Source organism: Eubalaena glacialis, chromosome 10, assembly GCF_028564815.1.
Source record: "Eubalaena glacialis isolate mEubGla1 chromosome 10, mEubGla1.1.hap2.+ XY, whole genome shotgun sequence".
NCBI lineage: Eukaryota > Metazoa > Chordata > Mammalia > Artiodactyla > Balaenidae > Eubalaena > Eubalaena glacialis.
In genome coordinates, this window is record NC_083725.1 from 70837793 (window position 1) to 70862834 (window position 25042).

The 25042-nt window shown below is 57.3% G+C and overlaps 3 protein-coding genes across 12 annotated transcripts in view; 1 reads left to right on the top strand and 2 right to left on the bottom strand.

Moving 5' to 3' along the window:
* Nucleotides 1–18608, top strand: part of NUMA1 (nuclear mitotic apparatus protein 1) — a 73316-nt gene extending 54708 nt beyond the window's left edge. For 7 of the 10 annotated variants that reach the window (XM_061201320.1, XM_061201323.1, XM_061201322.1 and 4 more), the window contains exons 7-26: nt 921–1008; nt 2305–2425; nt 2970–3127; nt 3418–3535; nt 3615–3732; nt 4023–4163; nt 5142–5264; nt 5418–8813; nt 9281–9322; nt 10811–10879; nt 12248–12358; nt 12443–12661; nt 12780–12937; nt 14204–14450; nt 15338–15566; nt 16241–16377; nt 16722–16898; nt 17055–17171; nt 17285–17554; nt 17886–18608. In XM_061201320.1, coding sequence (XP_061057303.1) covers nt 921–1008; nt 2305–2425; nt 2970–3127; nt 3418–3535; nt 3615–3732; nt 4023–4163; nt 5142–5264; nt 5418–8813; nt 9281–9322; nt 10811–10879; nt 12248–12358; nt 12443–12661; nt 12780–12937; nt 14204–14450; nt 15338–15566; nt 16241–16377; nt 16722–16898; nt 17055–17171; nt 17285–17554; nt 17886–17897 — 6051 coding nt within the window. In that variant the 3' untranslated portion in view covers nt 17898–18608. The remainder of the gene's footprint in view (nt 1–920; nt 1009–2304; nt 2426–2969; nt 3128–3417; nt 3536–3614; nt 3733–4022; nt 4164–5141; nt 5265–5417; nt 8814–9280; nt 9323–10810; nt 10880–12247; nt 12359–12442; nt 12662–12779; nt 12938–14203; nt 14451–15337; nt 15567–16240; nt 16378–16721; nt 16899–17054; nt 17172–17284; nt 17555–17885) is intronic. The other 3 variants (XM_061201328.1, XM_061201327.1, XM_061201326.1) reach the window with 3 other exon arrangements.
* Nucleotides 18609–18951: 343 nt separating this feature from the next.
* IL18BP (interleukin 18 binding protein) lies at nt 18952–21656 on the bottom strand. The gene is given in 7 exon segments (XM_061201331.1): nt 18952–19240; nt 19242–19262; nt 19495–19642; nt 19726–19849; nt 20508–20714; nt 21090–21292; nt 21539–21656. Coding segments are annotated over 6 exon segments (609 nt in total). The 5' UTR covers nt 21112–21292; nt 21539–21656; the 3' UTR covers nt 18952–19153.
* A 1765-nt stretch (nt 21657–23421) lies between these two features.
* RNF121 (ring finger protein 121) overlaps nt 23422–25042 on the bottom strand; it is an 83566-nt gene continuing 81945 nt past the window's right edge. The window contains exon 9 of the mRNA XM_061201330.1: nt 23422–24792. Within this exon, the coding sequence (XP_061057313.1) occupies nt 24672–24792 (121 nt within the window). The 3' untranslated portion in view covers nt 23422–24671. The remainder of the gene's footprint in view (nt 24793–25042) is intronic.

A 25042-nucleotide genomic window follows, 5' to 3' on the forward strand; every position in this document is an offset into this window, starting at 1 on the left:
GACTGTCTTTGTCCGCCATGACAGTCTAGCTCAGAGTGGTTACGTCCTCGCCCCTCCTCTGCATGGTCCCTAAGTGAAGAGGAGTTGGTGCGTCTGCTTCATTAGAGAGGGAATTGACCTGGTTTCCAGGAACTACCTGCCATATAGGTCCTGATGTTGTCCTTGCTTCCTGTATGAGCAGCTGTCCTTTATTTTCCAGAGCAGAAGCAGCTGGGATGCCACAGTGGGTAATGTAGGTGACTGGTGGGGCAGTGTCCAGAGAGCTGTGGCCTTTCATGTGGTGGTAGAAATGTTGAGTCATCCCATTTCATACTCACTTAGCTCATGGCTCGTCTCTGGGGTTGGGGGTTGTAGTGGTGTGGGAGGCATGGGTGGCTCCTTCCTTTCTTTAACCTTTTCTCTGCTCCAAGCTGATCATAGACCTGGTAGAAACAAATTCTAAAGGAATAAGGAACTACAGAGATGGCCAGGAAAATCAGATCAACTCTGTAGCTTTGGAATTCAGACAGAAAAGGCAAGATTTTACCTGCCGCTGGCTACGCTTTGGATGAGCCCTGGAGGTGTTCTCACTCAGACAAAGAACAACAGTGAGGTCACCTGGAAGAGGCCAGCAGGGTTATGTATAAAAGCTTTCTGACTACATTACTTTGCTTGCCCATTCTCATCTCATGGTCAGGAGCGAAGTCAGTTTGGACCTCTGTCTCACCCTGGGTGCATCTTTAGGGGAGAAGAGGGGCTGGGGACAAGTAGGGTGAACATGTCTCTGTTGGAGTGTTCTTGGCTGGACCAAGGGGCTTCAGGTCTGAGAGGAAGAATGGGCTCCAGCAGGCTCCTAGGGCTGGCATGGCCAGGATGGTGCCCTCCATCCCTTTGGGCCTCCCGAACACCTAAGTGATGCTCTTTCTCTGTCTGTGGTCCAGGCTGAGTTAGCTGTCATTCTCAAATTTGTGCTGGACCATGAGGATGGGCTAAACCTGAATGAGGACTTAGAGAGCTTCTTACAGAAAGGTAAGTTGGGATCACTCCCAAGGATCCTCTCTTTTCTGAGCTGGGGACTGCTAGGATCCCGAGTTGTCAGGAAGTGCAGTGGGGATTTGCCCCAACACAAGTCACAGAGTTGGTGCTTAGGAAACGTGTGTAAGGGGGTAAGTTGATTTCTGGGCCATGTTGCCATCATCCCAGTTCCCAGAGCTCCTTCTTGCGCCTGGCAGCAGCTAAGCAGAACATTTATAAGTGATCATGTCTGCTGTGGGTTCTCCTTGATTACCCGCCCCCCGCCCCCCACACACACACTTCTTTTTTTTGTTTTTTTATAGTTTAAACAGTCATTACTCTAGGCTTATAAGCTGGGAGTACGCCGTCTTAGAAAATTGTTTTTCCTACATAATGCCCGTGTTCTAGGTGGGAAGGCAGATACATAAACCAGAATGTATGATAAGGAATAAGTGCTAGCACAGGGAGGTATCGAATCTCCCAAGTGTCTTGCTGGAAGTACATCAGAAAGAGTGAGAGTGCTGCCTGTTTGGAAGAGCCATCTAACGACAACAGGGTGTAAGGTGTGGGTCTAGGCACGTTCATCCAGCCACTGAATTTGATGTTCCTTGTGTTCAGGTTCCTCGTGAGCCCTTCAGGTGGAGATGTTGCAGATGTGAGTCTAGAATGCAGGAGAGGGCTCCGGGCCAGGCTGTGGGCTTGCAAGTCTGTGTATGGATGGCCATTGAAGCCTTGGGCACCGTGGGCAGAGCACACGGGCCCCATCAGAGCTCTGGGGCTTGGAGGGCAGGTGGGAGAGGGAGGAGCAGGTGAGGGAGACGGAGACCCAGTGTTAGAAGTAGGAGGGCCATGAGAAGGTCACCATGGGAACCAAGGGAAGAGGAGGTTTTGAGAAAGAAGTCATGCTGGCAGTGCACGATTTCAGAATGGAGGGCTTCAGCAAGCAGGCTGGGGGCTCTGACTCGAGAGGTTATTGGGGCTGAGAGGAGATCTGCTCAGGGTTGGCTTGAGGGAAAAGCGTGAGCACTTGGTCCAGTCTCTGAGCACGGGGGACACAATCACTCCACTGCGCTCTTTGAGTGCTGGTGATCTGTGGAAACAGAAGCCCCTTGCTTGATTTGGCTTAGGGCACTGACCTCTGGATAACCCAGACACCAGGCTTCAAGTTCTCCCCAAGCGCCTCCCTCTGCAGCTTACCTATGAGTGTGTGGATTCACTCCCACTAAGGCGAGTTCTCAAATTGCATAAAGATGCAAATCTGTCCACCCTCTTACTAACCTCTCTGTGGCTTGTTTGCTCCTTCTCCTGTAGCTCCTGTCCCTTCCCCCTGTTCCAGCACCATCTCTGAAGAGCTCTCCCCACCCAGCCACCAGGCCAAGAGGGAGGTTCGCTTCCTAGAGCTACAGAAAGTCGCCTCTTCCAGTGGGAACAAGTATGTGCTGGGCCTCTTCTCCCGGGATGGGGCCTCAACATTCAGTCCTCAGATCCCTGCATCCTAGAGGCTAAGCTGTTGACCAGCCCCTTACGTCATCAAGAGTGCTTGGAGTATCTTGTAGATCTGGGATGCCCTCCCCTGCCCCAGTACTAATGGGGGAATTGGTTGGGATCTGTCCTTGGCAGAAGGCCTCTCAAAGGCTGTTCTCTGTTTATGGAATTTCTTGCTTCCCTGGAGACTGTGCTAAAGCCCGTTCTCCTAGTGCAGCTCTGTAGAGGCAAAGGGAATGCACTCCCCTTTTGCAGCGGTGGAGGTGGGGGAGGGCATAGAGAAATTAAGGCTTGGAGGAAGGAGAAGAAAAGCTTTCTCAGGGTCATGTCATAAGGCACGAGGTAGCACTGCAGACGGAACCCAGGTGTTTGGGCCCCGCAGCCGGTGCTCACAACCATAGGGCCCGGCTCCCCCAGCCCCGCCTGTGGTCGGTAGCTTTAGCCCTCACGTCGGTTTCTGACCATGGCATCTGGACCATCTCCTTCCTCAGCTTCCTCTCAGGTTCTCCAGCCTCCCCCATGGGTGACATTCTGCAGACCCCACAATTCCAGATGAGGCGGCTGAAGAAGCAGCTTGCAGATGAGAGAAATAATCGAGACGAGCTGGAGCTGGAGTTGGCCGAGAACCGCAAGCTCCTCACAGAGAAGGGTAGGTGGCTGGCCGCTGGCAGATGTGTGTTAGCGGGCAGCATTTGGGATTTTCATCCGGGGAAGTGCTGGGCTTGTCTGAGGCGTGGCCCCTCTGTCTTCCATGTTGTCCCCTCTGCTGGCCCGGGAGCTTAGAGCTCAGCCCTGGGCCTGTCAGGCTGACCTCCTGGAAGCTGGTTCTGTCCTTGCCACCCTCCTTCCTTTCCCTGGGATTGGACACCGCCTCCTTCCTCCCCCTCCTGCCCTTAGTCCTGTGCTAACTCTCCTCTTTTCTCCCCTCCTCTGGGGCAGATGCGCAGATAGCCATGATGCAGCAGCGCATCGACCGCCTGGCTCTGCTGAACGAGAAGCAGGCGGCCAGTCCGCTGGAGCCCAGGGAGCTTGAGGAGCTCCGTGGCAAGAATGAGAGGTACAGTGCTCCCTACCGTCCTTCCCACACCCGGGGCAGGGGAGATATGCTCTTTCCTCACTGCTCCCCTCCCTTGCAGCCTCACCATACGGCTCCACGAAACTCTGAGGCAGTGCCAGGACCTGAAGACAGAGAAGAGCCAGATGGATCGCAAAATTAACCAGCTTTCTGAAGAGAATGGAGACCTTTCCTTTAAGGTGAGTGTTGAGGTTTCTGGCCCCCCTTGGCTTGAACTGCTCTGGAAAATTCGCCCAAAGAGGGTTGAGGAGAATGTCTTCATTCTGTAATTGGCTGCTGCCAGGGACCGGCTGGTGGCCCTAAGTTTTGATTTGTAGTCCTGAGTCAGAGATGTGAATAGTTGCGATTGGTTTGAGGAAGGTTGGAAGGATAATGGGAGCCGTCCAGGGCCTGGAGCTCAGGGGGCAGATAGCAGTGGTGTTGGCAGTCTTGACCCTGGGTGATGGGCGTTCCCTCTTGTCTGTCTCAGCTGCGGGAGTTTGCCAGTCACCTGCAGCAACTACAGGGGGCCCTCAATGAACTGACAGAAGAGCACAGCCAGGCCACTCGGGAGTGGGTGGAGAAGCAGACCCATCTGGAGAAGGAGCTCGGCACAGCCCTGCAGGACAAGGTAACCCTCTGCTTCGGGAAGTCAGGGCCACAGTCTTGACCACACACTCAAAGCTGAATTCTGTTTACCGCTCTTTTCTTTGGGGCCTTTGGGAATTATGCTGACTACTTTTCAAGGCTTAATAGTGTGCTGTAATGGGCTTCAGGCCAGTACACCTATGAATCCTGTCTTTGCTGTTTACAAGGTGTGGCCCTTGGACAAGTTACTTGACTTCTTTCTAGGCATCCTTTTCCTAAAATGGGAAAAAGAATGGGTAGCTGCCTCATCATCCGTTGTAAGATAATGCATATAGAGCACTGAACACACATTGTCTGGTGCAAAGTGAGCTCTCAGTGAATTAGTTGCTGTTACTTTTATTGCTACTAAGAATCCAGCTCTGCCACTTATTAATAACCATGTAGCCCGGGGGCAAGGCACTTAACTTCTGAGCTTCAGATTCTTACTCTGTAAAAAAAAAAAAGAAAAAAAAAAAAAAAAAAAAAAGGGATGGTAGTAGCTACCTCCCAGATCTGTTGGGTAGGTTAGAAATTCAGAGAGGTACCCAGCACAGTGCCTGGCCCATTGTAGGTACTTAGTGAACAGTGGCGTAAAGTGGGGCAGTGGACCAGGGGATGCTGCTGCTGTTGATGCTAAGACTGTTGGGATATTTTTAAGCTGGTGGGTTTTTGGATTATCTGAGAGCCGAGACATGACTGAGGAAGGGCATACAGTGAGGAAATCTGGAGTAAACTCAGCAGCCTTGGAGAAGAAATGAGCAGGTCACTTGACTTAATTGAGCCCTGGTACTAGGGCTAGAAAGTCAGGTCTCTCATGGTCCCAGGTCCTTGGTTTCTGCAAGTTTTCCCCTAGGTCAGGGCAAAAGGAGATGTTGGTAATAAGGTAATAAGGTCTTATGTTTTGTTGATGTTCAAAAGAGTTTGTGTGGTAATCTGGTGCCTGTTCCACTTCTGTTAACATGGGGCTCTTGTTTACTCTCAGAAATGCCTTGAAGAGAAGAATGAAATCCTTCAGGGAAAACTTTCACAGCTGGAAGAACATTTGGCCCAGCTGCGGGAGAACCCACCCCGGGAGAAGGGCGAGGTGCTGGGTGACGTCTTGCAGGTAGGATCTCAGGGGCAGGGGTGAGACCTGTGTGCTGGGATTGCTGCAGACCCATGTTCGCCATGTTCAGGTTCCTGGCGGTCCTCAGTCCCCAGAGGGGCCAGGGGGACCGAGGAGTCGTGCTGAGCCCCATTTGTCTCTTTATCTCACCAGCTGGAAACTCTCAAGCAAGAGGCAGCCACTCTCGCTGCAGACAACACCCAGCTCCAAGCCAGAGTGGAGGTGCTGGAGACTGAGCTTGGCCAGCGGGAAGCCAAGCTGCTTGCCGAGCGGAGCCACTTTGAAGAAGAAAAGCAGCAGTTGGCCAGCCTGATTGCCGAGCTGCAGGGCTCCCTGTCCCACCTTGGCCAGGCCAAGGAAGAGCTGGAGCAGGCCTCTCAGGCTCAGGGGGCCCGGCTGTCTGCCCAGGTGGCCACGATGACCTCCGAGCTCACCACCCTCAATGCCACCGTCCAGCAGCGGGATCAAGAACTGGCTGGCCTAAAGCAGCAGGCGCAAACAGAGCAGGTGCAGCTCGCGCAGACCCTCCAGCAGCAGGAACAGGCCTCCCAGAGCCTCCGCCAGCAGGTGGAGCAGCTGAGCAGCAGCCTGAAGCAGAAGGAACAGCAGTTGGAAGAGGCCGCCAAGGAGCAGAAGGCCACCCGGCGAGACTACGCCCAGCAACTGGCCACTGCGGCTGAGGAGCAGGAGGCCTCTTTACGGGAGAGGGATGCAGCCTTCCAGCAGCTGGAGGCATTGGAGAAGGAGAAGGCCGCCAAGCTGGAGGTCCTGCAACAGCAGCTTCAGGCTGCTAGTGAAGCCCGGGACAGTGCCCAGACCTCGGTGACACAGGCCCGGCGGGAGAAGGCAGAGCTGAGCCAGAAGGTGGAGGAACTCCATGCCCATGTTGAGGCAGCTCACCAGGAGCGGTGTGAGGCGCAGGCCCAGGTGGCAGAGCTGAAGGCCCAGCTGAGGTCTGAGCAGCAAAAAGCAACCGAGAGAGAAACGGTGGCCCAGGAGAAGGCCCAGCTCCAGGAGCAGGTCCGGGCCCTTGAGGAGTCCTTGAAGGTCACCAAGGGCAGCCTGGAAGAGGAGAAGCGCAGGGCTGCAGACATCCTGGAAGAGCAGCAGCGATGCATCTCCAGGCTGGAGGCAGAGACCCGGAGCCTGGTGGAGCAGCACAGGCAGGAACAGAAGGAGCTGGAAGAAGAGAAGGCTGGGCGCAGGGGGCTGGAGGCCCGATTACAGCAGCTCGGGGAGGCCCATCAGGCCAAGACAGAAGCCCTGCGGCAGGAGCTGGCTGAGGCCATAGCCTCCCAGCGCGAGGCCGAGAGTGAGTGTGAGCAGCTTGCCAAGGAGGTGGCCACCTGGCGTGAGCGGTACGAGGACAGCCAGCAGGAGGAGGCACAGTACGGCGCCATATTCCAGGAACAGCTGATGACCCTGAAGGAGGAATGCGAGAAGGCCCGCCAGGAGCTGCAGGAGGCAAAGGAGAAGGTGGCAGGGATAGAGGCCCACAGCGAGCTCCAGATCGGCCGGCAGCAGAGTGAGCTTGCTCAGCTCCATGCCAGCCTGGCCAGGGCCCTGCAGCAGGTCCAGGAGAAGGAGGTCAGGGCCCAGAAGCTTGCAGACGACCTATCTGCTCTGCAGGAGAAGATGGCTGCCACCAGCAAGGAGGTGGCCCGCCTGGAGGCCTTGGTGCGCAAGGCGGGTGAGCAGCAGGAGACGGCCTCCCAGGAGCTACTCAAGGAGCCGCCCAGGGCAGGAGACAGAGAGTCGGAGTGGCTGAAAGAGCATCAGGGACGCCCGTTCTGCAGCACGCAGGCTGCACTGCAGGCCATGGAGCGTGAGGCAGAGCAAATGGGCAGTGAGCTGGAGAGGCTGCGGGCCGCGCTGATGGAGAGCCAGGGGCAGCAGCAGGAGGAGCGTGGGCAGCAGGAGAGGGAGGTGGCGCGGCTGACCCAGGAGCGGGGCCGGGCCCAAGCCGACCTTGCCGTGGAGAAGGCCGCCAAGGCAGAGCTTGAGATGCGGCTGCAGAATGCCCTCAATGAGCAGCGTGTGGAGTTTGCCGCCTTGCAGGAGGCACTGGCCCACGCCCTGATGGAAAAGGAGGGGAAGGATCAGGAGCTGGCCAAGCTTCGTGGGCAGGAGGCAGCCCAGGGGGCAGAGCTGAAGGAGCTTCAGCAAACCGTGGAGCGACTGAAGGAACAGCTGGCCAGGAAAGAGGAGTGCCCACAGTCTCTAGGGACGGCCAGCCGAGAAGACGCTTCCGGGTCGGGAACCCAGTCTGAGGCTACTGGAAAGACGGAGCAAAAAGGCCCGGAGCTGGAGGCTCTGCGGGCAGAGGTGAGCAGGCTGGAGCAGCAGGTCCGCGAGTACCAGGAGAAGGCCTCCAGCCTGGAGCGCAGCCTCGAGGCTGAGCGCGCCTCCCACGCGGAGCGGGCCGGTGCTCTGGAGACTTTGCGGGGCCAGTTAGAGCAGAAGGCCCAGGAGCTGGGGAGCGGTCAGGACACCTTAGCCTCAGCCCAAAGGGAGCTGGCCACTCTCCGCGCCAAGGTCCAAGAGCACAGCAAGGCTGAGGATGGGTGGAAGGCACAGGTGGCCCGGAGTCAGCAGGAGGCTGAGAGGAAAAACAGCCTCATCAGCAGCTTGGAGGAGGAGGTGTCCATCCTGAACCGCCAGGTGCTGGAGAAGGAGGGCGAGAGCAAGGAGTTGAAGCGGCTGGTTATTGCCGAGTCAGAGAAGAGCCAGAAGGTGGAAGAGAGGCTGCGTCTGCTCCAGGCAGAGACGGCCAGCAGCAGCGCCAGGGCCGCAGAACGCAGTTCCGCTCTGCGGGAGGAGGTCCAGACCCTCCGGGAGGAGGCGGAGAAGCAGCGGGTGGCTTCTGAGAGCCTGAGGCAGGAGCTGGCCTCGCAGGCAGAGCGAGCGGAAGAGCTGGGCCAAGAGTTGAAGGCCTGGCAGGAGAAGTTCTTCCAGAAGGAGCAGGCCCTCTCTTCCCTGCAGCTTGAGCACACTAGCACGCAGGCCCTGGTGAGCGAGCTGCTGCCCGCTAAGCACCTGTGCCAGCAGCTGCAGGCTGAGCAGGCAGCCACTGAGAAACGCCATCGAGAGGAGCTGGAGCAGAGCAAGCAGGCAGCTGGTGGGCTGCGGGCGGAGCTGCTGCGGGCCCAGCGCGAGCTCGGGGAGCTGGTGCCCCTGCGGCAGAAGGTGGCGGAGCAGGAGCGAGCAGCCCAGCAGCTGCGGGCAGAGAAGGCCAGCTACGCAGAGCAGCTGAGCATGCTGAAGAAGGCCCATGGCCTGCTGGCAGAGGAGAACCGGGGGCTGGGCGAGCGGGCCAACCTCGGCCGGCAGTTTCTGGAAGTGGAGCTGGACCAGGCCCGGGAGAAGTACGGCCAAGAGCTGGCAGCTGTGCGTGCTGAGGCTGAGACCCGTCTGGCCGAGATGCAGCGGGAAGCACAGAGTACTGCCCGGGAGCTGGAGATGATGACTGCCAAGTATGAGGGTGCCAAGGTCAAGGTCCTGGAGGAGAGGCAGCGTTTCCAGGAGGAGAGGCAGAAACTCACTGCCCAGGTGAGGCACCCAGCTCAAGCACGCCCCCAGAGAGCAGACCTGCGAGACGGGGACATTGTCCCTCTGCATTCCTGGGCCTCTGGCTCCCACTGATTAGAGTGTCTTGTCTCCCCACACTCACTGGGTGGCAGAGGAAGAGAGGTGGCTGGTAGAGTACAAGTCTGTTGCCCCCCGTTGGCCTACAGAAAATACCAATAGCCTCTTCTCCGAAGCCTCTGTCCCTGGAGAGTCAGGCTGCAAAGGCCATCAGCCCATTGAGGCACACTGTCGTGAGGAGGCGCACTTGCAGTGGAGGCCCTGAGAGCCACCGGCAACTAGAATGAGCCAAGCTAGCATTTACAAAAATTTTTAGACGTCTAGTTCCATGGGAGGAAGATTAGAGCCTCGGTGAGGTCAGCCTGGCACCAGGGCCGGTGCCTCTTTGGCCCCTATCTCACGCTGTCTCCGTTGCTCCTCCCCATGCACAGGTGGAGCAGCTAGAGTTATTTCAGAGAGAGCAAACTAAGCAGGTAATGCCTGAGGTCCTCGCTAAATGCTGGCTCCTTAAGCGGTGACTGGTCTCGGTGCATGACCCCAGCTGCAGCTTGTCTCCGCTGGCTCCTGTTGTGAACTGTTTGTGAAGGGGGCAGGGTCAAGCCGTGGAACCCAGGCCCAGGCCGCCCCAGAGTGCGGTGTGCTAGGCTCTCTCTCAGGCCTCATCCCACCCATCCCAGGTCGGCCTCTCCACTTTTCTGTGCTTTCATCGCTTGTCAGGGATGAGGGGTAGGGTAGGCTTCATCTTTCCCATACCAGATCCAGCGACAGACTGCTCTTGGGGTTCCCAAACCTCCAAGTCCTGCTCTGAGTTTGGGTACTCAACTGTGGGGACTCGCAGGATGCCCACGGGCCTTGTTTAACACAGGCCCCTTCTTTCCCACAGAAACCAGAAAGATGATGTGCAGGAGGTCCCCACAGATTAGGGGGGTTGTGAGCTCAGGACGCCTGCCCATCACCTTCTGGGGTTTTAACCCCGAGCATGAAATAGAGATGTCTGGGAGCAGGAAGGCCAAAGTTGAGAGGAGCAGGAGGGGCTTCCACAAGACAGAGGAGGTGAGGTCTGGCTGCCTTGCCCTCACAAGGATCTCTGTGCTGCCCTAGACGTCAAAGCTATCAAACTGGTATTTAGTGGGAGCACCCTTTCCACCACTCCTCCTACCCTGTCACCTCGGGCCTGCTGAGGAGTTGGCCCTTCTCTCCTCCCATCACCTCCTCCGAGGAGCCTGAGATGATGGGGAAGGTCAAACCGAATAGCAAACAGTTAGCAATGGAGCCCTTGCCTCTTGCCTTTGCTGATCACGCTGGAGCTCCTGGAATGCCTGTGGGAGCCAGGAGTGTTTGTGGCTGTTATGCTCCCTCTCGTCCCCTCCCTCCCTTCGCTCTTCCTCTCTGTGGGAGTGGGGTGGGCTTGGAGTACGTGTGCCGCCCCTGCTCTCCTCTTCCAGCAGCCTGACCCCCAGTGCTAATCACAGCAGCCACACCGCTAGCGCCAACCCTAACGGCTTGTGGATATTGGGAAGAGGTCTGAGCATCTGGATTTTGCTCTGGCCGTTTCTGGGAGGAGCGGGGATGGGTATTCATTGAGTACGTCTGCTGGAGTGGTAGACTGGGTCCCCTGGTCCTGTCCCGCCCGGGAAGGTTGGGGCTGGGAACGGCAGCGGCAGTAGGGCATGGTGAGGTGTCAGCTCCCCAGTCGGCTCTGCTGTCTCTGTCTCTGCAGGCAGAGGTTGGAGGTGAGCACAGGCAGGTGGCTCTGGCAGCACTTGAGTTGGGTCACATCACTCACATCCTGCTGACCAGCGTGGGCAGCAGGCTGTTCCCTAATTAGAGGCCAGAGAAAGGACCTGAGTTTCTTCTTCCAGGAACACTGGGGACTGGTGTGGGGAGAACCCCATAATTTGTCTGGACATCAGGGGAAGGCCTCCTGAGTCTTGTCTTCTCTTTTTCCCTCCCTGCCCCAGGTGGAAGAACTGAGTAAGAAGCTAGCTGACCATGACCAAGCCAGCAAGGTGCAGCAGCAGAAGCTGAAGGTGGGACAGCTGGGGGATGGGCCTGCCCTCTGCTGGCCTCAGGTCGAGCGGGGAGGCAAGGTGCTAAGCCCCTGGGTTGGGGCACCCTGGGGCCTGGCAGCCTCAGGAGCCCTGCCTGTGCCTCTGGGAGCTCTCGAGGGAGGACCAGAGTGGCTCCCAACCCGAAGACCTTCACTGTCTGCTACAGTAGCCACTAGCCATGTGTGGTTATTTAAATTGAAATTAAATTTAAAATTCAGTTTCTCAGTTGCACTAGGCACAATTCTGCTGCTCAGTAGCCGTGTGTGGCTAGTGGCTGCCGTACTGGACAGGGCAAATCAGAACATTTCCATCACTGCAGAAAGTTCAATTGGGTTGCACTGCTAAATCTCAGGGAGGAGCGTCAGTAACCTTTAATATTACAATGCAATTTAATATTCTTAATGCTTTCAGCGATGTCACCTTCTTTGGTTTAATATTTGCTTTTTTGCAGCTCTAGGCTTCACAGCTTTTAGTTAGGGGCAAAGGAGTTTGGCACCAGTGGCCCTGGGAGGGTCACAGGAGTTGGTGGGAGGTCAGAGCTTTGTTTCCCCAGCTCACTGCCATGTACTCCACACCATGTCACAATTACGTGATAAACAGATGCTTATTACACTCTTCTTAGGGGCCTTCCTGGTGCTGGGAGATGTGGAGAGGTAAGGCTGGATGGCCCTGTCCAGTGCCTGCTACAGACGTAGTGTTTGCTGGTGTTGTAGGTGGACAGAGAATCTGCCACAGGCCCTGCTCCCAAGGAGTCTATGGTCTGGATAGGAGGCAGTGTCGGCATCATAAATGAGTCCACACAGGCTTCGGAGTCAGGTGGACCAAGGTTCAAGTCTTAACTCTGCTGTTTAGTTACTGTGATCCTGGTCAATTTGCTTTCAAGCTCTGAGCTCAGTTTCTTCATCTCTGAAGTGGAGATATAGTTCCCAGAGTGGTTTTGAGGAGAAATGAATTCATGTGTCCTCAGAGAGCACACATGCTGTGTGCCCAGCTCCATGCTCTGCACCCTGGTGTTCCCTGGGGATCCGTGCCCTTCCTCCTCGGGGAGACTGTACTCATGGAGAGAGAGTGAGATGGTTTGTGCCTGGTCTCAAAGAAGGCAAATGCAGGCTGCCAGAACTCTTCCAGAAATGGCATTAGCTGGACAGGAAAAGCTCCTAGAGAAGGTGCACTTCGAGGGGTGTGTGGTGTTTTGGTAGGCTGGAGTTGGGAGGGGGTAAAAGGTCTTTTTGTGTGTCCTGAGAGGATAGGCAGGAGTCTGAAAACATCCATGGAGCCCAGGAGGCTATGGATTCAGGTGGAGCAAACAGACCAGCAGCCCTGATCAGCCTTTCTCGTGCTTTCCAGGCCCAGGGAGGTGAGAGCCAGCAAGAGGCCCAGCGCCTCCAGGCCCAGCTGAACGAGCTGCAGGCCCAGCTGAGCCAGAAGGAGCAGGCGGCTGAGCACTACAAGCTGCAGGTGAGGAGCCTGGTCCTGCCCACCTGCCCTCCTGCCCCACCCCACTCCAGCCCCACCCACCCACCTGCCCTTCTGCCCACCCAGATGGAGAAGGCCAAGACTCATTATGATGCCAAGAAGCAGCAGAACCAAGAGCTGCAGGAGCAGCTGCGGGGCCTGGAGCAGCTGCAGACAGAGAACAAGGAGCTGCGGGCTGAAGCGGATCGGCTGGGCCGGGAGCTGCAGCAGGCTGGGCTGAAGACCAGGGAGGCCGAGCAGACCTGCCGTCACCTCACCGCCCAGGTGTGCAGCCTGGAGGCACAGGTAGGGCTCTGGCTGCACTGACGCCCTCACCTCTGTCATGCTGGGCCCCGTGCCCTCCTCTCCTCAGCCACCCCTGCTTAGGCCTGCCTTCACTCTCCCTCGGCCTTCTCCTTCCCAGGTTGCCCATGCTGACCAGCAGCTTCGGGACCTGGGCAAGTTCCAGGTGGCGACTGACGCCTTAAAGAGCCGGGAGCCCCAGGCTAAGCCTCAGCTGGACTTGAGCATTGACAGCCTGGATCTGAGCTGCGAGGAGGGGACCCCACTCACTATCACCAGGTCAGGAGGCACCCTTCCTCCCTCTGTCTGTTGTCCGTTGAGCGCCCACTGTTCTATCAGGCTGTATCCTGGGCACTGGGGCTGTGAGATAAATAAGACGTGAACCCTTTGCCCTCTGGAAGCTTATTCTTAGAGAAGAATAAAGTATTAGAGGTATTAGGCCAGATGTTTGTATATAGCACAGTGGGAGTAAATAAAAATGAGTGGTCAGAAAAGGCTTCATGGAGGCTGTCACTCCTGCTCTGAGTCTTGAAAGAAGCCGTGTGTCTGATGGACGGAGGAGAGTGGTGAGAGCAGAGGCCGAGAAAGAGCCTGGATGGGCTGGAACATGAAGTTGGAAGGGCTCGGGCCCAAGTCCCCGAGGACCGGCTGGACTCCCCACTGAGTGGGGAGTAAGCACATGCGTTGAGGAGCACATGGTCAGGTTTGCATCTTAGAAAGCCTATCCTGATAGGGGAAAACTGAGACTTTAATAAAAACAATAAATGTGTTTTTATAAATGTTAAACACTTAGGTGTGTCAGACACTGTTATAAACACCTGAAAAATATTAATTCATTTATCCCTTAACAACTCTGAGGAAGAGTCTATGATTATCTCCTTTCACAGATGAAACTGGGGCAGAGGGGCGGTCACTTGCCCAAGGTGCCACAATGGCAGGGCTAGGCTTGAACCTGGGCAGCCTGGCTCGAGTCCTTGCTTGTCCCCACTCTGTGTCTCTGAGAGGCTGTTGTAAGTGTAGGTGAGAGGGGATGAGGCAGGCAGGGAGGGGCGTGAGAGTGGAGTACGGTGTGGTTAGGAGAGCTATCAGGAGACTCACGGATTGGGTTTGGCAGGAGAGGGAAGAGGTAGGATTGTGCCTGTGTTTATGGCTGGGGGCTTGGGTGGAGGCTGCCCCTCCCAGCTCCTATTTGCTGAAATAGGAGATACAGGAGGAGGAACAGACAATGGACTTGGTTTGGGACATGTTCGTTGTGGAATCCACGGGGGAGGTCTGGGGCTGTGGATATTATGGGTCTGGGGAGCAGGGTTTGGGAATTGCCAGTATTGAGTTCAGAAAGCCATGGAGTGGATAGGCTCACCAGGGATGGAGAACGGATGGAAGGCCAAGGTCAAGGACTCTCCTTGATACCTCTGAGAAATCAGAGAGGGTGGGGTGCTTGACCTGGTAATAATAAATGTAGGACCTGGTTGCTTTGGAGCAAAGGGACGGACAAAATGCCTTGTAGCCCCAGGAATGGCACCTCAGCAGATGTTTTCTCCACAGCAAGTTGCCTCGTACCCAGCCAGATGGCACCAGCATCCCTGGAGAGCCAGCCTCGCCCATCTCCCAGCGTCTGCCCCCCAAGGTAGAATCCCTGGAGAGTCTCTACTTCACCCCCATCCCTGCTCGGGGTCAGCCCCCCCTGGAGAGCAGCCTGGACTCTCTGGGGGATGTCTTCCTGGACTCAGGCCGGAAGACCCGCTCCTCTCGTCGGCGCACCACGCAAATCATCAACATCACCATGACCAAGGTCAGGCTGCTGCGAGTGGGGCTGCAGGGTAGCAATGCTTGCTTCCTCTCAAGGGCATCTTTCCGTCGGGTCCTCAGAACAGCCTCAAGAAGCGGGCAGGGCTGACCAGTCCATACCCACAGATGGGAAAGCTTAAGGGCGGTGACTTGCTTAGGCCTCTTGTAGAAAGGGGCAGGGCTGGACTCGGCTGCCTGTCCACTGACTCTAAGGCTGCCGTCCTCTCCGTGTACAGCAGTGACCCCGTGTAGGCTCAAGGGAGACAATGTGGAGAAGTTGCAGTCCAGCCCGTGCCTCCCCGCACACCCCTGGGTACACCCTTGGGTAGCCGAGATGCGTTGTGGTTGCCCAGTGGGCTGCCTGCCTGGCTGGGGGCTCTGGTCCTTGTTTCCATAGCACTAGGAGGTTGGGGAGGAGAGGAGGGGTCACCTCTGCTGGGGAGAAGCTGGAGAAGTTCTAAAAGATGGTCAGGGCCCTGGCACGCTTGGGCGGAAGGACACTGTGGGATGAGCCCGACAAGCTCAGGAGACGTGGGTTCCAGCCCCAGCTCTGCCGCTTCCTTGCTTTGTGCCCTTTGGGTCAGTCACTTCATTCCTTTGCACCTCACTTCTAAAATGGTCTGGTGCATTCTGCCTTCCCTCCCTCAAAGCACTGTTAATAGACTCAATGGAAAAATGGACAGAAAAGAGTCTTGACAGCCTCAGCACCTTGTGTGGGATTCTGGCCACAAGGCCCATTTCTTGCAGAAGTGCAGCTAAGGACCCCATGCAAAGCAGCGTGGACACGTGCAGCTGCGGGGTCTGAGGCGCTTTGGGAAGGGGAACGGGAGGCTTCTTGATGGGGTGTCAGGGCCCCCATCCCTACTACAACAGGTGCATCCTCTCTTCCAGAAGCTAGATGTGGAGGAGCCAGACAGCGCCAACTCCTCCTTCTATAGCACACAGTCTGCCCCTGCTTCCCAGGCCGGCCCGAGAGCTGCCTCCTCCACCCAGTCTCTAGCCCGCCTGGGCTCTCCCGACGACGGCAACTCAGCTCTGCTAAGCCTGCCTGGCTACCGGCCCACCACTCGCAGCTCTGCTCGCCGCTCCCAGGCTGGGGTGTCCAGCGGGGCCCCTCCAGGTGAGGGGACTGTGGGGACTTAACACACCCAAAGATTAGACTGGAAGCAGATCCTGGCACAGGGAAGGGACAAGCTTTGAAAAACCCAAGGCTGGCTTCCTGGCCGCCGCCCAGCACCTCACCTGCCTCTCCTCCCTGCAGTCTGAGGGCCTTGCCTGTTGTTCATCAAGGGGCTGTGCTGGGCAATAATACTGATGTCATTCTCAGCCAGGCTGTAAACCAGAAACGCACACACGACAGGCCTGGGATTCCCAGCACAGGAGTGCTGCCCAGCTGCTGTCAGGAGTCCTCCAGGCCCCTTCTCAGGTGGGAAGGGGCTGCCAGAGAGGCCAGACTGGCCTGGGAGCTACCCTCAGATTCTTTTCGGAGGCTCTTGCCTTCAGGGACCACGCTGGGTGTCGATTCCTGGCCCTCCATTAGTTTCTCTTGGTGTCACAGCCTCTGCATATGACCCCAGGGAGGAAGCAGTGAGCCAGTCCCCAGGGTAGAGATGGTCTGTGAGCCCCGAGCCTGTATCTGCAGCACAGAGCAGAGCAGGACTCTGGGGTGCTAGGCTTGAAGTCCAAGGGCTAGGTGGATGGGAGTGGTGGCAGCAAAGGCTGGTGGGATGCTACCTCCACCCTCTCCTCCTGGCCTTCCAGCCCCACTTGCTCCAATTTCCTCGCCCTCCACAGGCAGGAACAGCTTCTACATGGGCACTTGCCATGATGAGCCTGAGCAGCTGGATGACTGGAACCGCATTGCAGAGTTGCAGCAGCGCAATCGAGTGTGCCCCCCGCACTTAAAGACCTGCTACCCCCTGGAGTCCAGGGTGAGCTTTGGGGTCCCCTGCCATGGACCTGCCTGTGACGGCTCACCTCTTCCTCCCTTGTCATCCCACCCCAGTCCCCTGGCCTGCCGAGGAGGGTGACCTGCTTCCAGTCAAATAGTTGGCAGGGAGGGAGCTCAGGGGTGAAGGTCCTGTGGGTGGGCAGGAGCTTGGAGAGGTCTCTTGGGACTGCTCTTTGCGGCCATCGTGCAGGGCGTAGGCGGGGAGCTTTTTGCGATAGGAAGGCTTTAGCTGCTTCACCTGCTAGGCCAGTGAAGAGAGTTCTGGGGCGGTCCTCCATCTCCAAACAGCTTGGCTCCACCGAACACTTCTTCTACCCCACGCAGCCTTCCCTGAGCCTGCCTACCATCACAGATGAGGAGATAAAAACCGGTGACCCCCGGGAGACCCTGCGCCGAGCCAGCATGCAGCCAACCCAGATAGCTGAGGGTGCTGGCATCACCACCCGGCAGCAGCGCAAACGGGTCTCCTCAGAGCCCCATCAGGGCCCTGGCACCCCCGAGGTGGGTGACGTCGGCTCCCATGTCTTTTCCAGCAGCCACCACGTTCGCAAAGTTGATTAGCGGGGAGGCTCCCGGCTCAGAAGGGGGACGGGTGCTGGTTGGACACGGTCCACTTGTCCTCTTGAGCTGTCAGCTTAACTGTCCTCTTCCCCATAGTCTAAGAAGGCCACCACCTGTTTCCCACGCCCCATGACTCCCCGGGACCGACATGAAGGGCGCAGACAGAGCACTACCGAGGCCCAGAAGAAAGCAGCTCCAGCTGTTGTTAAACAGGTCAGTCAGGGGCTGAAGGGAGACCCTGGAGGGGCCTTGCTGGCAGAGCCCTGGAGCAGCAGGTTGGCCTGGGAGGCCAGTGGCGCCCCCAGTTTGACAGCCCCTCCCTACAGGCTGACCGCCGCCAGTCGATGGCCTTCAGCATCCTCAACACACCCAAGAAGCTCGGGAATAGCCTTCTGCGGAGGGCAGCCTCGAAGAAAGCCCCATCCAAGGCCTCCCCCAACCCCCGCAGTGGGACCCGCCGCTCTCCTCGCATCGCCACCACCACAGCCAGTGCCGCCACTGCCGCTGCCATCGCCGCCGCCACTGCCACCCCTCGGGCCAAGGGCAAGGTGGAGGCACTGACAGGGAAGGGAGAGGGTTCGGCTCTTAGGAACCTGGTAGGAGCATGGGCACCCCCCGCCAGCCACCCCGGGGGCTGCTTCCAGGCAGGGCTGAGCTAGGCCGCTGGAGGGTGGGGGCTGAGAGCAGGTGCTCCTGGCCTGGTTAGCTGCTCCTTACCGAGGAGAGGACACGACTCCATTTCTCCGGAGAGCACCCAGAGCTGCTCAGGCACAGCCAGCCACTGGTAACCTGAAGGTAGATGGGTCCAGGGCCACACCAAGGAGGGGACCCTAGTCTGGGGGTTGGGGGCAGGGGGGTTTCCCCAGCCCGTTGGTGTAGCCTGGCACCGAGTCTCCTCCACTGAGTGACTGTCTCTCTCTCTTCCAGGCAAAGCACTAAAGAGCTGGTACCAGTGAGTGGCCCCACCTGTGTCCTTGATGCTGCCCTCGCCTGGTCCTTCTTTTTCTGTCCCTTTCAGTGCCTTCTCTCAGCTCCCAGGCCAACAGTGGCCAAACCCCTATAGACAGTGACGCCTGCCCACACCCCGGCCTGGTACCCGGACCTTCGCCAGGTGAACAGGTGTGTCCTCAAGAGTTGGCCCGGAGCCTGGATAGTCTGGGTCCTCTCCCTGCCTCACCTCCTGATGTTTTCTTAGAGCAGTCACTTCTCCATCACCATCACAACCAGATTTGGGGCTGGCTTTGAGTGGCTGGGTCCTTGGGCCCAGTCAGTCCTCCTCTCAGCCTCTGGATCTAGAAGGGACCATTGGAGGAGCAGGCCCTGGTCCCTGCTGCTCCCGGTGGCTGGGCCGAGCAAGGGCCCTTGCTTTTGAAGTCCAGGACTGGGCATTGACCTAGTGGGAGCGCCCCACCCCCAGGTGCTCCCATCCACCCAAGGGCACAGTTGCCCAAAGGATGCTCTTTTCCAGGAGAAATGGGCCCTGTGCCTCAGTGGGGGACGGGGGGGCAGCCTTCAGTGGCAGCTCATCCCCTTCCTTCCCCAGATTTCACTGGGGTGGGATTTGGAGTGATGGGAAGGTTTTTAAGGGCCAGGGATGGATCTTTTCTAAATGTTATTACTTGTAAATAAAGTCTATTTTTCTCCCTTGAATGCTGAGATGCCTTGATCTGTGTGGGAAAAGCAGGGAAACGTGGGCTTTTTAGAGCAGCGTACCTTTGTCCCTGTGGAGACTCCAGACCCACATACCTTCTCTCAAATCCCTTCTCCTGGCCTTTCTCAGGCCACAGGATCTTCCCACACTCCATTTCTGGCCTCTGCTCCTGAGGAACATTATGGGCCGGCCTCTTGTCTTCTGAGGGCCTGCATCCCCTGAATCTGGTTTTGTCTTTACCTTCTGAGTGGCATTCTCTCTCCTCTTCCCACACTCCCTCCTCAGACAGGCCACGTTCTGTGAGTAGAATGATGGCCTAAAGGATAAATGACTGGGCACACATCAGAACGCCACCACTGAAGATCATTTATGAGCACCCGTCGTAGGTCTTGCTGGGGTGACAGAGATAGATACAGCTATGGGTCAGAAGCAGCCTCTCCCCGCATACCTTCCCTGGGACAGTCCATTAAAGGAAACAAATACAAGTTGATGCAGAATGTAGCCTGGGCTGAGAGCGTGTATACCTCAATGAAGAGGTGGCATTTCAACCAGGCTTTGGAGCTTGGGGTTCATTATCAGGATGGTGAGGCTGAGGGGACTTGCTGGAGGATGGGGCTTCTTGTGTCGGGGGGTACGCTTATCTTCAGCCCAGCCTGGGGGAGTGAAGCAAACAAGGATCAGGGCCAAGGTGGGAGTGACATCCCTTGTCACTTTCCTCCAGGCCATGCCTCCCCTGCCTGAATCCTGTTCCTTTTAGTTTCCGCCTCAGGCTCGGGGAATTGGTGGGCATTAGCTGGAGGCTGCTGTGGACAGAGCCCACCCTTTCCTCCCCACGCCAGAGCAGAGCTCCTCCCGTCCCTGGAGTCCCTCCCTCGGGTTCCTCACCCAGAGCTGGGCCAGGACGAGGTGACGCTGGGCAGTCTGCCCAGGATCCGAGAAAACACAGGAGAAGTTGGTGTCTCGCAGGGCTGGGCTCAGCTCCTCCAGCACCAAGGCCCTCCACAGCTGGGTCCTCGTGCCCCTGTGCTCCCGCCTGGAGCAGAAGAGAAGGAACCGCCATGAGAGGACCGTAGGAGGAGGCCTCCCTCCCGCCGGCCTCACCGCCGCGCCCCTCACCTGGTGCTGCCCTCCCGCAGCCGGCCCGGGAGGTGCTCGATGAAGGAGCTGTTGCCCATCCAGTAAAGGATGCTGAAGTGGGGGAAGCGGCTGCAGGCGGTACAGGACAAGGTCAGCGTTCCATCTAGGGACACGTGTGGCTGTTAACCCGTCTGTACAGCAGACCCTCCCCTCTGCCATGCTGTGGCCTGCCCACCCTGCCCAGCTTCCCAGCTGCCATGATTCAGGAACCTGGAGTGGAGAGTCTGTTAAGGGGAAGTGCGGTCATCGACCAGGGGATCCCGGCTGAGTAAGAGGAATTTGGGGACGGGTCCTTGGTCTAGGTCCTTGACTCCTGAGCTTTCTTCTTCAGAATGACCCTTTCTAGCACCCAGCTCCAGTGACTCTAGGAGCCCTGGCTGAGGAGACAGCACCAGTAGGCCACCGCTCCTCTGAGGAGGCCAGAGGGCAAGTGGGCTCTGGGAGGAGGGGCTGGGCTTGCAGCCACTGCAGTCAAGGCTCTGGGAGTCCACTGACTGTTCCTTCTGTCTGAATCCTCTCCGTCCCCTTTGACAGGGAGCATCATGGGAGCTGCGAGTTGAGCCCTGTGCCACACTGGTGATGCTGACGGGGAGAGGGAGAAGTCAGTGCTCAGCCAAGCTGACCTGGTTGGTGGTGGGCTACATGACAGAAGGTTCGGGGACAGGTGCTCAGAAGCCAGCCCCACCCTTGGTGCCTCCGTGCCCTCAGCCCGCCCTCTGACCACCGTGCCCTCCTGGGCTCCCATCAGAATGGCTCCTTACTCAGTGAGACTTCCACTTCCGGCCAGGTCACCTCCAATGCTGGGCACTGCTTAGCTGTCGGGAGCGCTGGGGGCCGGGAGGGGCAGGTGTCCTTTGCGATCCCAGCTGAGGCAGTGGCAGGTGTAGTGGCCTGAGGCACAGGTGTGGCTCTGGCCAGGTGGGAGACGATGTGCGCACAGAGGAGCAGGGCCCAAAGAGGGCTGGGGTCTGAAGAAAGGACAGTCACAGAGGTCAGCAGCTGTCTGACCTCTGGGCATTGCTCGGCATCCTAGCTCGGATCTTGGCTAGAGAGGGAGTTGCTGCCAGGATGTAAGTCTGGCAGAGATTCTTGGGCTCTGCCCAGGGAACGGGAGAGGCAGAAGGACCCCTCAAGCCCCACCTCTTAGCCCTTTTTGAATGGAGCACAGGGAGACCTTGGACTGGAGCCAGAGCCACAGCATCCGGGCAGAGGCCGAAAGCAACAGCACAGCAGCTGAGGGGAGCCCACCTGGGGGTAAGGCTCAGGGCCAGCCACATGGCTCCACTCTGGTCTCAGGCTGCACCCCACCCCTCCACCCGCACATGCACAGCCCCAGGTCCCACCTGGAATCCAGTTCTGTCTCATGGTCGTGATGCGTGTGTCAGGAGCTGGCGTGCCTGGATCTATATATCTGTGACAACTTCCTCCTCTCTGGGGGAGGCGGGGGAGGAGATGGTGAAAACTGCTTCTCCCACGTCTTCTGAGTGGCTTGCTTAGATCCCAGGCATACGTGTGGCCTTCTTCCTGTGGACTGCACAGCCCCTCCCTACCTCTGATTTTTCAGTGGGCTGCCAGGCACTGCTATTTACTCTGTCCTGTCCACCTGTCCCAACTGACAACTACTGGAGGACTGGCATCGGGCATAGGATACAGCTCTTCCAGCCCCTAGAAACAAAGCCGGGGATCCCCACCCCAGCTCTTATTACCATCAACATTATACTGGTTACTAGTCCAATCTAACCCCTTCATTACAGGCATGGAAATTGAGGCCCAAAGAGGACCAGGGACTTACCTAGTCACAAAGGGAGGTAAAGTTCTCTCCACTGCCAGAGCTGGTTCTGGGAAGGGCAGGATATATAGTGAAATCCTTCTGGGAAAGCACTGCCCTCTCCCTTCTATTTCACTTTCATTTTTATTTAACCAGGGAATCTAGAGCAGGCTCTGGCTACCAAGAGAAGGCACACATACATGACAGCAGTCTGAGCCCAGTCCTTAAGGTTCCTGCACACTGCGCCTCTTCCTGAGCCGGAGTTCACAGTGGCCAGGAACCTTCTTGCTAACTCCCAGGCCCCCCGCTCTCCAGATGGTATCAGCCTGGGGTCTTTAACCTTCCTCAGGCCCACCCTCCCAGGGGCACACAGGGCATGAACCAACGAAGGAGTCTCTCACACATGAATTCTTCCATCCCAGCCAACGGTCAGGACTTTGGTGTCCACCTTCGCTCTTCTACGTGAACAGGCTTCCTGCTTCTTCCTTCACAGCCACACCATATTCAAAAGGACAACTCTCCTAGTCACTGGAGACCCCAAGCTGGATCACTCTATTTCAGACTCAATGTCACACCAGCCCATCCACATCCTGGCCGTTCTCAGGCTCCCCACCTCCCTTCAACCACCAACCCAACAACCACCCATCACTCCCATGAATCCTTCTCACTTCTGTCCTCCCAGCCCCTTGGCCAGAGCTACAGATCTAAGTTCACCAGGAAGTCTAGATTCCCCCTACCTGGCTCGCAGGAAGCCCTGAAAAACCCTCCTTTCCGGAATCCCCCCCTTTTCGGAGCTCCACAGCTCAGCTCAGCTGCGTCTGGCCCCACGTGAGCCACACCATGGGAGCTACACTGAGAGCACCTCCAGGCCTCGTGGGCAGGAACCTCTCAGACAAGCCGAGCACTTGGAACACAAACTGGAGTGCTGGACCTAAGGGGAGGAGAGGGCACTTCCCAGGGTAAGAGGGAGCGTACCCAGCACTGGCTCGAGGAACTGTGAAGGACCAGACCTGTGTCTGGGATCAGGAGGATGGGAGGCTAGGGACAGAGCCAGGGAGGCCAGGAGGTGGAATTAGGTTTGGAAGATGTGTCAGAACACTGCTGCAATCCCAAGGGTTTTGTGTGCGTGTCGTGCGCGTGTACCTGTGTATGTATAAAAACCAGACTCATTCCCAATTAGACGTGGAGACTAAAAGTCAACTCCTCTTCTCCAGGGCTCTAGCTGACATTTTCATCTTCTCAGTTCCTCCCCCACCGCCTGCTCCAGGAGCTTCTGTGCTGTTAGATGCAGAGAAACTCCTCCTTAGGAACACCAGTGTCTCCAGCAGTTAGGTCAGGAGGCAAGGCTGCCCAGGACTTCAGAGACACAGTCCTTTGGGGAAGGGGGTGGGGATGCGAGGGAGAGGAGGCAGGACTCTACCTGTGAGTGTAACCAAGGCCAGAGTCGGGCTGCTGGGAGGTCATGGGACTCAGGACTGTTGAAGTATGAAGAGACAGCCTTGGACAGCCTGGCCTTGGTTCTCACATGAGCCTGATGCAGGGGTAGGGGGAACAAAAGTGAAAGGATGCTCCCTGTCACCATTCCACTCTCTGAGGATGAGCCCACTGGCATGGGGACCTCGGAAGCCACAGCTGGGTAAGAGAAGCCAAAGCTGAGAGTGACCCGCGAGAGGGGTGGTGGTGGCAGGGCACTGACCTCAGGTGGTGAGAACAGTCACCCAGCGATGGCGCAGGGCACCTTCTGCTACAGGAGGAAAGCCCGGCATTCCACCTTGCTCAGGGATGTTGGGCAGGGCCAACCACCCCCAGGCCCCGGCTCTCAAACGGGAAGAGCAAGAGGCAGCAAGGGCCAGGCACCCCCGGGGACTGCAGGGAAAGAGGTGGGATGAAGAAAAGCAAGATGGATGTTCAGCTTTCCAACCCAGCTCACGGAGCTTTATTCAGAATGGATGACAAGATCCTGCTTGGTTCTTACTGCACTTGAAGGGCCATATTCCCTAGGAACCCAGCATGGAAGGCCCACGTTTGCCCTCCCACTTCCTTCAAAACTCCTAGGACCAGAGCTGGGGCCTACCTGGAATCCCTTTTCAGAACCCATACTTACCTGGGCCTGACCCTCTTCCCACCCACCTCACCACTAGTGTTGCCAGGCCCAGGCAGGACTCATGGATGACAAGGCTGACATGAGGATATTCCTTGGGCTGGGAATCCCCTGGCAGCTTCAAGGGAACAATATCTGACCACAGGATGAAGTCTCACATCTGTCATAGTTCTTCTACCGCACACACACGCACGCACGCACACACACACGCGCGCGCGTGCGCTCTCACTCCAGCTTTCAGGGAAGGAAGTGATGTGGCAGTGGCCTTCAGCACGTGTCACCACTTCTGGGCAGAGGATCAGCTTGCACAAGTGGCCCTCAATCACCGCTGCCAGCAGTAACTCCTGTGGCCCAACTATGTATAGATGGTCTCTGTTCTTGGCTGAGTACAGCCCCGTTTAGTGGCAGGTTCCCCAAGCTGCTACAGCTCTGGTCACCCCCACACAAATCCCCGGTGAATTCCGAGGTCCTAGAGCTTCCCTTGCTGCAAAAGTTATGACAAGGTTCCCCTTGTCTCCACCAGCCTACGGCCCCCAACAGGGAAGACGGTGTCAGACAACGCCCACCTGTGGCCTTAGCCAGGGAGGACGGAGGACACCTCACCCCTCAGTGCTCATCAGTGGCACTGGCCGGAGCTCCCTGGCTCTTCCACACTGAGTGTACCAGGCTCAAGCCCCACATATGGAAGGAAGGGGAGGTGGGCTGGGGCTCTCAGCCAGAGAAGAGATGGCTCCTTTACACCAAAAATGTTGTGGCTCTGCTCCTGCCCTGCTCAAGCAGGGAGGCTGAGGCCTGGAGGAATTGGGGCAATTCCTATGCTCCACAATAAAAAAGGTTTTTAAATATATTCATCAAAATAGTTTTCTTTTAAAAAGCCCCCCACTGCTGACAACCCCACCTGCTGGCTCTCCATCATATCCCTCCCCAGCCCGGACACAGCCGGAGGGGTCCTGAGTGGCCCGAGTGCCCCTTTGAGTCTTTCCCACCCAGGAGGTCTTGGAGGGCAGGGAGGAGAGTGCCCTGAGGTCCATGGTGGGTGGATGCTCTTCTTCCTGACTATTCCAGGCCCAGGATATAGTTGATGCCTTGCACCAGGCCAATGATGACAGGCTGCCAGGCTACCAAGTATCGAAGCCAGTCCAGCAGTTGCCCGTACATGACATGAGGCCTCTCCCAGCTGTCATGGCGTCAAAGAAAAGAGGTTACGTGTTCGAGTTGCTAAGGTTGGTCTAGGGGATGGGTGAGAGGGTCTGCCTACACTTTCCAGATGCTCCACAGAAATGGGCCTACAAAGAAAGGAAGCTGCTTTCTAGAAAGCCCCACCCAGCCCCTCTATGTTGGAATGCAGGGTTAAACCCAGAGAATGGGGGCAGGAGGGCAGAGGGGACCAGTGCAGAAGATCGGACAGATGCGGGAGAGGGTGGAGG